Source organism: Sprattus sprattus (genome assembly GCF_963457725.1).
Source record: "Sprattus sprattus genome assembly, chromosome: 16".
Lineage (NCBI taxonomy): Eukaryota > Metazoa > Chordata > Actinopteri > Clupeiformes > Clupeidae > Sprattus > Sprattus sprattus.
This window is the reverse complement of record NC_137914.1, coordinates 15,039,311-15,049,938: the sequence shown is the minus strand read 5'-3', so window position 1 is coordinate 15,049,938 and position 10,628 is coordinate 15,039,311. Positions and strand designations below refer to the sequence as shown.

Genomic DNA, 10,628 nt, shown 5'->3' with positions numbered 1-10,628 from the left:
ATGTTAAGAGGGGTTTTGCATAAATTAGGAGGAGATTGCCTCAAAATAGTATCATGGCGTGAGTATGTTAATTGTTGGTTTATTAGTCTAAGAAGATTTTGAAGAGCATCACAAAAACAAAACAAACATACTCAGACAACACAGACATGCCCCTTATAACTTCCCCTTATAATTCAACAAAATGCAGCAAATACATTTTGGTTAACAAATTCAAATAAACACTTTTTTTTTTTTTTAAAGACTGGGGGTCATTGCACTTTAAGATAAGTCAGACATACACCATGAAAAATACACCAATCAGCAGAGCACCACAGCCTACTCCTTAAAGGAAGAGATGGCAATGTGGAGGGTCGGAATTTAACATCATGAAAACGAAAAAGAAAACATCTCCAGAGGGAGATTATGGGAAAGTTTTGTGTTTTATTGGCTGTCCTTATCTTAACATAAATAATGTGTCTTTAAGAGTTAATCATTTACATTTAAGTAATGAAACGAATTAAGAAGTCTTAAAACGTTTGCATTTTTTTTTCCCGACATCATAGGTCCACCGCTTTCGAGTTTAACATTCAACGGCAACTTGCTCACTCAGGGCGGGCTGTTAATCTGTCGCGATGCTGAGCTTGTTAAAAAAAAAATGTGAAACAATACCATCAACTGATATGTCAACAACAACAACAACAAAACTCCAGCAATTCCTAGTCAATGCATCTGTGCATCGCATGTCCCCAATGATCCTCTCAACAGCCTTCTCTCTCGTGGACCAACTCTGTCGGTGCGGTGAGTAGGAGAAGATGTTTTCTAATTAAAATGATAGGTAGTTATCACAAGTCTGTGTGCATCCACACATAGCAGGACTGGGTTTAACCAGGCCCCAGGGAAGGAGCCATGGCCTCGGGGGGAGAGATCACGCCTGGGACAAGGCACACCAAGAGTTCTGGGCAGCAATAGATGAGGGGGTGAAGGCATACTCCTCATATTTGATGTCCACGTGTCCTGAACTTGTGCTCTCCAGCTGAGAGGAAGCCTGAAATGAGACATAGGACGTGCCAAGATTTAGGAAAGAGCATATAAAATCACTATATTATATTGATTGCTCTGAGCAGGAATGAAAACAAAAGGGTCATACATTAAATAAGTATCTACCACATATGCAAACATTTGAATTATTTTTTAACATTTCTTTATTTACATTGTCCATTTCCATTTTTCTGCGAAGCATCAAACTGTTCAACACTGACAGGAGTATCAGCGTCTGCACGTTTATGTGTGCTTTATGACTCTGTGTGTTTGTGGTTATGCGTGGTTACCTGGGAGACTGATACTACAGTCTGTCCAGCGTATGGAGATGGAGCCATGTTGGGTTCACTCTTTATCGTGGAAGCGTTCTCAGACACGGACAGGGAGGAGGGGGAGCTGGTGCCAGAGGCCGAAGACCCTACGGTGCACAGGGGGCAAAACAGCAGAAATGATGAGCAACACAATCCCACTGACACAAACCAAATTTAACTGTTTTCAAAAGTGATTCCCTTGACTTAACTCTCTTTTCTCATGTCAATGCCATTTCTTTGTATGGCTTGAATGTCTCTCACATAAAGTCTATGGTTAAATATTCTGAGATTTATTGAAAATGTAGGAATACTATTGCAAAATATTAGGAATACTTTTGTAAGAAATATCCTGTTTCCTAGTATCCAGTCCTTTAAGGTACTTTTTCTGAAGCACTTACCTGAGGATGCTTTGGATTTGGGCATCTTAGGTTTCCTTTTCCTGGTCTGGATACTCTCTTTCTTCATTGCCAGTGGTCTGGCCACCTGAGATCAGCAGAAATGCAGAGTTAGTTGAGTCACCAAGAGCATGGTTGGCATTCTGGTGCTTCTCTGTATACACATTGGACTAACATCTGATGTTCTCTCTAAACAAGAGGGATTTGTGACTATCACAAGCAAGCGCAGTTATATTTATACTGTAGTTATTTTTAGATATTAATTCAACAGTTCAATGTGTTAAATAATGCTATTTTGACTGTAAAAGGAATACCATCTAGGGCTTTGGAAAAAAAAAAGCCATCGAGTTTGACTGTGTTTACAGTGGTAACTAAGGCACTAAGGCAAACTGGCTGTTTGGCTACACTGTGGTGTTTCCTAGTGAGCCTTCCACACACCCCAACTGCACTTATTCGCTGGTCACTTTGTATAAACACTTGCTTTTGCCTCTGCATTAATCAAATACCTATTACATCAGGACCACACCAGTAAGCCTTTGGTCAGGCTTTGGGCACAGGAGTGATGAAACCATTTCTCTGTCTCAGAGTGACTTTAAGTGAGAGACTGGTGTCTGTGTTTGGCGGTAAGCTGCCTGGGAGAAGGACTCACCCCGTGGAGCTTCATGTAAAGGCCACATGCGTTGCACACAGGCTCCCCTTCAGCATTCCTGCGCCACAGTGTGGTGGTGCTGGTGTGGCAGTTGGTGCAACACAGGCCTGCTCGGCGCGAGGTGGTCTGCTGTGAACAGAGACAGAAAGAGAGAGACTCAGAAAGAGATCTGTCTTTTACACACTTTACAAAACAGTGAAACATTAAACATGGATTATACTAAAATACATTTTAACAGAGGGCAAGTTGTGCAAGATGACACATTTTCTGATAAGACAGAATTATAACTGTTCATGTAAGAGGACTTCATTCACTGTGCAAAATCATTAACAAAACTGACAACTTAGTGTACTCTAGCTTCATTACTCTTGTGCTCCCTATCCAAGCAATGCGATGTTTGTTATGCAATGCATGTTATACAGAGAAGGAAACATACAGAGCGGGAGCGAGCGAGAGATACGTGTGTGTGTGTGTGTGTGTGTGTGTGTGTGTGTGTGTGTGTGTGTGTGTGTGTGTGTGTGTGTGTGTGTGTGTGTGTCTGTGTGTGTGAATGCGTGTGTTTGTGTGTGCTTGTGTCTGTGCGTGTGTGTGTGTGTGTGTGTGTGCGCGTGTGCGCGTGTGTGTGCGTGTGTGTGTGTGTGTGTGTGTGTGTGTGTGTGTGAGTGAGTGTGTGTGACTGACTGACTGACTGACTGTACATAGTTTTGTACCAGTACTGAGATAGGAGGGAGGAATGCCATGCACTGGTGGGAGCAGAGAGTCATGTGGCTTGTTGTGAGAGTTCTCAGAAGAAGTGCACAGTAGTTCAGCGTGTATGCAGCACAGCCTTATGCTGCCGCAGTTAAAAACAGACAGACCAAGGACAAGGTCAGTGAAGGACAAACACAAACAACAGTGAAAAAAAAATTCAAACGCCACCCTCTCAAGCTGGACTAATTCACAGCAGCTGCCGGAGCCAGAGTAGGATCCATGGGAAAAGCCACAGCGGTGAAGGCCTCTCTCTCACTCACCGACAACCATCTCCCAGAACTGACTGACCTTGGAGCCTTTCTCTCTCTCTCTCTCTCTCTCTCTCTCTCTCCCTCTCTCTCTCCCTCTCTCTCACTCTCACTCTTTCCGTCTCTCTCTCTCTCTTTCATTCTGGTTGTGTATCGCAGCAGCTAAACTGAGCTATATAATATTGTATGTTTTGGACTAAACAAACTCTGTGTATCCAGGATAATATGTTCTATCTAACCCACTTTGGCATTGGTCAAAAAGGGGGTTTCAGCTTCAACTCAAGATTGACCCAAAATAGAAAGATTAATTTTCAGTTATTTTATTTATGTATTTTTGGTTTAAAATAAATATATAATGTTATACATTTAATCATGTGTATACAGTATATATAATATAAAAATATATTTATATATATTTCAGTTTATATTAACCTATAAATTAGTTTAAACTATTATTAGTAAGCTATAAATAAGGCTGATTTTAGTTTATTTTAATAGCCAGTTTTATAGGTTCCCATCGATGCCTATAAGAAATCTACGTTTATCAACGGCACCAATCAGGCCCGTTCGGGACGGGGGGGGGGGGGGGGCTCTCAGGGTTATTCTGCAGGGGGGCCTCACACGTTTCCTTTACGGTACTGGCACCAATGTATCATACTGATATACTTACAAGGCGTTTTTGTGGTTTTATAAGCGGTCTGTTGATGCCGTTCATCTTGTGGTAAAGACCACAGGCGTTACACAGGTAGTGACCGGTACCGTCTCGTCTCCACAGCGGAGTCGAGATGGAGCCACAGTTAACGCACTCGCGGCCTTCGCCCGGAAATTCCTCCAGCATATCTGCAAAAACAAGAACAAGAAGAGGTTATTTTCAAATAGGCATCTAAAGCATGAATTAAATATGAACAGTATACGATTTAGGCGCAGGACTTAGGCGTACAAGGAATTATCCGAAAAATAAATGTAATTTTTACATTAAAGTTTGACCTTTTTTCATCCCTTCAGTGTTTATTCTGTGTACACTTTAGGATGTGATCAAGTTTGTAATATTAACTGGATGATAAAAATGAACATTATCCCTAAAACAAGTATGTTTTGCATATCCATGTCACTCGCAAGGCCAGTTAACGCCGCACGAGCGAGAGATGCACGAGAGAGGAATTTACGGCTCACTCTGACGATATAAGCGAACTGAGCCAGAATGTATCAATACCTGGACAGGGTCATTGAAGTGTCTATTAGGGCGACTGACGAGGCACGGGTCTCCGACGGTTGGAATGTCAATGGGGGTCTTATCAGTGTTGAAAATCCAGGGGTCGCCAATCAATCTAACTACTGACACGCGACGGCCTCCAATTATCAACTGCTCGAATTCCGGGGCCAACATTTTGATAATAAAATGATTATTATATGGAAATCCTAATAGTATAATTAATCTCGCTACCTACTGACTGCCTCAGGACCATGTTTTAATATTAGAATCTCTCTGGAAATCAACCGGAGCCCACTCTGCCTTGTCTACTTCAAAAGGCGATGTGTAGGCAATCAGACCACATCCACAACGACCGTTCAAGTCTGATCAAGGTGTCAGTAAATGTTTTTGTTTTACAATTCTTGTGCCTATGTGTGTATTGAACTCTCTCATCAGTTGATGCCTGAAAACAGACAATGGACGTGAATTAAATTAGCATTTAAATTATACGAGTTTAGAGACCTTCATGTTTCAAAGATGTGTATTAGTTGAACATTGCAGCAATGTTTGTTTTAAAAGCAAGGCTAAAATTCATCAGCTCAAAGGACTGACACAATTGATGGCGGAGTTTGACCGTTTAGACAGAGGTCCATTAAGAATATTCAAGGATACAATAAATAACCTTTAACACCCTACGTAGTAAATTGCGAGATCAGAGCATCAAAAGGGTTTTAAGGTATTCCAACCATTTTCCCTTGTTTTGGCAAAACAAGGTGTGACAATCGCAAAACAGAAATAATGACAACCATGGTCTTATGTACAACTTTTGATAGTTCTGTAACACATTGATTAAAACTATCTTATATAGCATTTTTACTTAATGTGTTTTACACAGGCCTCCTTTCACGCTCGGGGTATGTTCTCTTTGCTGTTATGCACCTCGTCGACTAGGCCTGGTCTAGATCTTACCGATTGACCTAGCCTTGCGCCTACTACAAATTATACGTAGGGCCTACTCCGTGAATAGATAGTAGCATGTTTCGTTATTTTGAGTGGATTGCGGTTATCTAAAGCCGAAACAGAGTTTATCATCAGCATCGGGTATTTTAATATTATTTATTTTAAAGTTGGAAGAACATCACGGGTTGGCAGTATGAGTAATTTTAGACTGGCCCTTCGATAGACTTAAAACTTAACATACCCAGACTGGATCTTCTACAGGACAGCGCGCCTTGTCGTCCTTGTAGACTGATCATGCCGCCATCGAAGTGTCCAGGCGTCCAGGAGGTGGCCATATCAGGACTCATGTAAGCGTAAGGGCTGGAGTACGATCCTCCAACCGAGCGCACCAAAGCACTTCCATACTGGTCCGCTCGTCCGCTGTTGCTCAGTACTAGCGGGTTCTGGTAAGCAGAGTCCCTGCCGGTGCTGCTGCTCACCGGTGGACTGTGCGAGTATGAGAAGCCAGGCGGAGGATGGGGGCTGCCCGGATTGAATGAAGAGCTGTCCGTGCCAGCTTGTGGCCAGCCGTGATGTCCCCCGAGGCCGTGCGACTGATGGGTGGACTCGCAAGTCTGGAGGTAGGGGAGAGTCTGCAGCATGGCAGGTACTCGGGTGGTGGGCACGTAGACGGGAGAGCTCGCTGACGGGTGAATGTAGTTCCCAGTGTCGTGTGCGTATGGAGAAGGGTTGGAGGATAAAGCCAAGCTTTGGTACATTCTGGCGCCTCTGGCTTGAGTCTTCTTAGCGAGGTAAAGTCCTGAGAGGGTACGATAAACTTACTCCTGAGTTGAAGAAGACTCACTGTAATTTTATTGGTCTCCACAAAATGGTGAAAGAACTCCGTTTACAGAATAGGTAGAGAGACCCGCTCCTAAAACAAAAGAAAGTTGAATCAATTAGCACATTTGATGAATCAACATTGTTTTCCTGCGATGAATGCATAGTCCAAAGACTGTCACCTTGTTGAAGCAGGCTACATGACTGGCGTCACCTGTGAATTCACACCTGTGGCGTTAATCTTAAGAGAGGGAGTCTTAATGAAACGTCGAATACACCCGGACATCTTGTCAATGCATTGTGAGACCATTAATCCTTTCATTTAGGGTACTCAGTTAAACATCTCGAAATGTACCAGCAAGGCAAATATATTCCTCTATCTCGGCTTACATGTCACGAATATTTTAAACATTATAAGAATTATCAGTGCTTGGGTATTTTGATTGACGTTTAACGAGTGAAAATGATATTAAATGGCTCCCTGTATCTTTGCTTGCAGATATAAATAATTATCAGCGGTTCCAGATATCACGAGGAACTCTACTTGCACTGTGCCATTAAATCATAACAGTGTAGCGTCCGAATCAAAAGACACAATAGATAGCCTGGGGCATATCACCGATACATATATTTTTATCATTGTAAGCGCAGATCACATAAAACGTTGATAGCTGTATGCACTGGGCTAATACAATTTCATCCAAGGGCTCTCGTATTATCTCACCAGATAAGGACGGTCGGTGATAAAGCCAGGAACCCTCGCTCCAACTGGAGTAGATTGAATGGTGTTTTAGTCGACGTCTTTCTCCCAGTATGACCACAGAAAGAATACGATGTCGCAGTTAAGAGGTCTAAAATGCCTTTACTGGAAAATAAATATCTTCCTTGTCTTCTAAAATTTTCGTTCGATCCACGGGATAGCAGTAATGTTGTCTTTTTGCCCTCGCTGTATCTGAAGATAGAAGCAGCGGCTGATAATCTCTAATATAACTGTTCCCTGATTCGCTCTCTACTAGGAAACTTTACTGCGAGTTATTTGTACGACGGGACCACGTGACTCACTCCAAGGTAGGACCCATCGTTGGAGGAGGAGAGGGATAGGAGGAAAGGGGCAGAGGGACAGGGGGGCATGCAATTCCTCCAAGCGCACCTGAAATGGACCCACCTTTTGCTGAATCTGCTGAATCTGTCTTCTGTTTCGAAATCAATTTCGCTAAGTTTAAAAACAAACTTTTCACTCAAATATTTTTGACTAATCAAGGAAGGACGTGATTTGGTCACTTAGGTATTTGAGCTCATTCTATTTTTTTTAAGTCTTGGTCACGAGACTGTGTTCGGCAGCTAAAAGTTAAAATCATTGCAATTAACAAAATCGCACATAGCCTACGTATTGACTTTATGTATTCCCTTTGGCGCTTTAAATGTAACCTGGTTCACAATCAGGGCCGCTGTGTACACAGTGCCTACAAACGTTTTAATTGAGCATTCCAGCAAAATAAAAACGTTGCTGTAAAATAATTTCTCCGTCTGAACGGGAATGTTATGCTGGGTTTTATGGCCAGATAAATGTGGCTGAGTTCTCTATAAAAGCAACCCTGAGATAAGAGATACGAGCAACTACTATCCACGATGATACAACAATAATCACACTCATTATAGTAGGTTGGAAGTATTGTTATCTTAGCGGTTTTGTTTGTGTAGCCCTCCCTGTACAAAAAGAGAAACTGGCAATAAAGCTGGCTACATGAAGATGTTCGGAAAAAAAATGTGCAAAATTGCATACAATAAACCAATTGCTTTGTAAATTAACATTACTAGTACTTTTTTATTATAATTATTGTAACTGTTGTTTTTATAGTTCCTATTGAAAATCAAGGCCTATCGTTTAACTCCCTTGAAGTTTTTTTTTTGGTGACATTGTCTTTATGTAAGCTAGTTTGTGATTGTATGTTTTCAAAATGTTTGTGAGGCACTTCTGATTTTCAAGCTAGAGGTCTTCCTATACCTTAGCCTCCTGGACAGGTCACAGATAACGAGATTAATTAATGATGTTCTGACCTGTGAACTCGGTCCTCGCGCCTAGCGCAAGCACGAGACAATCGACCGGAGGAGATGCTGTCTGAAACGCGAGCTGGCCTTTTGTTTGATCATTAGGGATTGTCAAACAAGCCGACACTTAATCCTCCTCTTCATTTTCCTCAACTGGCTTTTAATCAAGGGCAGGGTCCGTCGTTGCCACGTCTCTCATCATTGACCAGTCTGTACTTTTCTCTGTTAGTCCTACAGCCAAACTGGGAGACCCAGTCGCGGTCATTAAATCAGCCACAATATACATATAGACAGCCACCCATAATTTCTGATACGGAACAAAGGCCAGAGATATTCCATTATTAAATTATAAAAACAAACTTTAATATTTATGTATGCCAATGATATAAAGCACATCCATTTGTGCAATCATTATTAAAACAAATCAGTAGCTTTTAATTATTATTGCTACATTATACAGTATATACACTATTAAAGGATCTAAGAGATCGGATTTTCTTGCGAGAGACAAGCAGACGCAGAGAATTAATTATCCAGAAACAGAACTGTAAATTCTGTTCCGCTTGACTTGTCACGAGTAATGTCCAGTGTCTCAGGTGTGCGTGTGTGTCTGTGCACGTGTGTATGTTTGTCTGGGTAGAATAAGTTCTGTTCCTACACGATAAACAATGTTACCATTCCCAAAACAATGCATTTCTGAAAACAATCAGTTAGTTATGTGGGGCTACCCTAACAATTTAGCTGTTTTTGTAAAATGTTCACACTCATTTAAAATTGTAATGGTGGAACTTGAGAATAGCAAAAGTTTAAAAAATTACGGTGTGAAGCCCTGTAGCCAGGTAATGCAGGCTAAAAAGGAAAATGCATTGGAACTCTCTGTTAACAAGAAATATTGAGATTCCGTTGAAATTCTACAAAGTTAATATCTTAGATGTTTTCTCTATAAAATATTTGTAATGTTGCTGTAGAACTACTGATATCCATTTTTGCATTAGACACTTTGGGATTTGGGCAAACGGTCATTTTTAACGATTAGTTGAATTAGGCTACATAATGTATGTATTTATTTGTAAGAATGTAATAAATATACAGATATCAGTTGAGTATATCAGTTGAGCTCTATTTTTCGCGTTTTATTAAATAAAACTTGCCTTAGCCACAAATAGCTTACACCTGTTAGAAAATTCATATTTGTTCTTTCTTTCTTTTACATTATTCTTATTGAGACACATTTGATTTGGCAAGGGCAAGGCATACAACGCCAGGTCGTGTTATTTCATTTCGTCAAACAGTCAACGAGGAGGGGATATTTTTGTTTTTATTAATGAGATACATAAATTGCAGTTTTTATGTGGGACGAGGAAAATTATAACCTACTTGACCCAGCAGAGTAATAGTGGCTAAAGTCATTTTGCTTCACCCTGGAATGTGGCCTGGTTCCAAAACAACCTGGGTATTTGTCTGATCTTCAAAGTGCGAAAGAAAAAAGAACACTTTATTTCATAACGAATAACGCTTCAATTTCTCTCACGTTGGAGTAAAACGGTTGTGAATGTTATTAATCTAACTTTGATCCCATCCCTATTTGCAAGCAGTTCACTCACAGTGCTTCGCTGTTTTAACCTCAATAATTCAGGGGCTACCAAGAGCGAGGGTTAACGCGTGCTGTAATGCTCGTCTCTCGCTGGTGGACGGCTGATACCGCGCTTATGAATGAGGTGCCTCCTGAGGCCTGTTCTGCGCGAGACTCATTATGCAGTCCATCACGCGCTCCACGCCACAGCGCGAGGGGGCAGACAATGTGCGCTCGCTAGGTCAATTTTTGGTTATGTAAATACAAATCAAGACGTTGTCGACTCGGCGCATACTTTAATCACAGATATATAATTTATGAGCGCGCAGAAATAGTCGACGCCATCCCATGAGCTGATAGAGCTTTTCATTAGACACCACGCTTTCTTTGATAAGCGTGTGTCGCCGGTGGTGTATTTGTGGACAACATTCCTTAACCTTAACTGAAGGTTTATCCTCATTTTAGTGTACTCCAGAGATAACTGGAATTCCGCTTGGTATTTATTGTCTGTGTATGGTGTATTGCCATTCCAATTGTGAATCCGTTCGACTCTACTACTAAGAGTGAATGTAAATCTGTGACAGTGAGCACAACTGAGGATTCAGGCAAATCCACTTCAGTTAAGTTAGCCTAATGCAAAACATGTGAATATAATTTTAAAAAGT

At 41.3% G+C, this 10,628-nt stretch overlaps 1 protein-coding gene across 1 annotated transcript; it reads right to left on the bottom strand.

Moving 5' to 3' along the window:
* Positions 1-904: 904 nt before the first annotated feature.
* gata5 (GATA binding protein 5) lies at positions 905-6,280 on the bottom strand (the record flags this gene model as incomplete). The annotated part of the gene is made up of 6 exons (XM_080853578.1): positions 905-1,024; positions 1,308-1,435; positions 1,727-1,811; positions 2,373-2,501; positions 4,041-4,210; positions 5,764-6,280. 6 exons carry the CDS (start codon positions 6,278-6,280, stop codon positions 905-907), a joined length of 1,149 nt encoding a protein of 382 aa, XP_080709704.1.
* Positions 6,281-10,628: the final 4,348 nt, after the last annotated feature.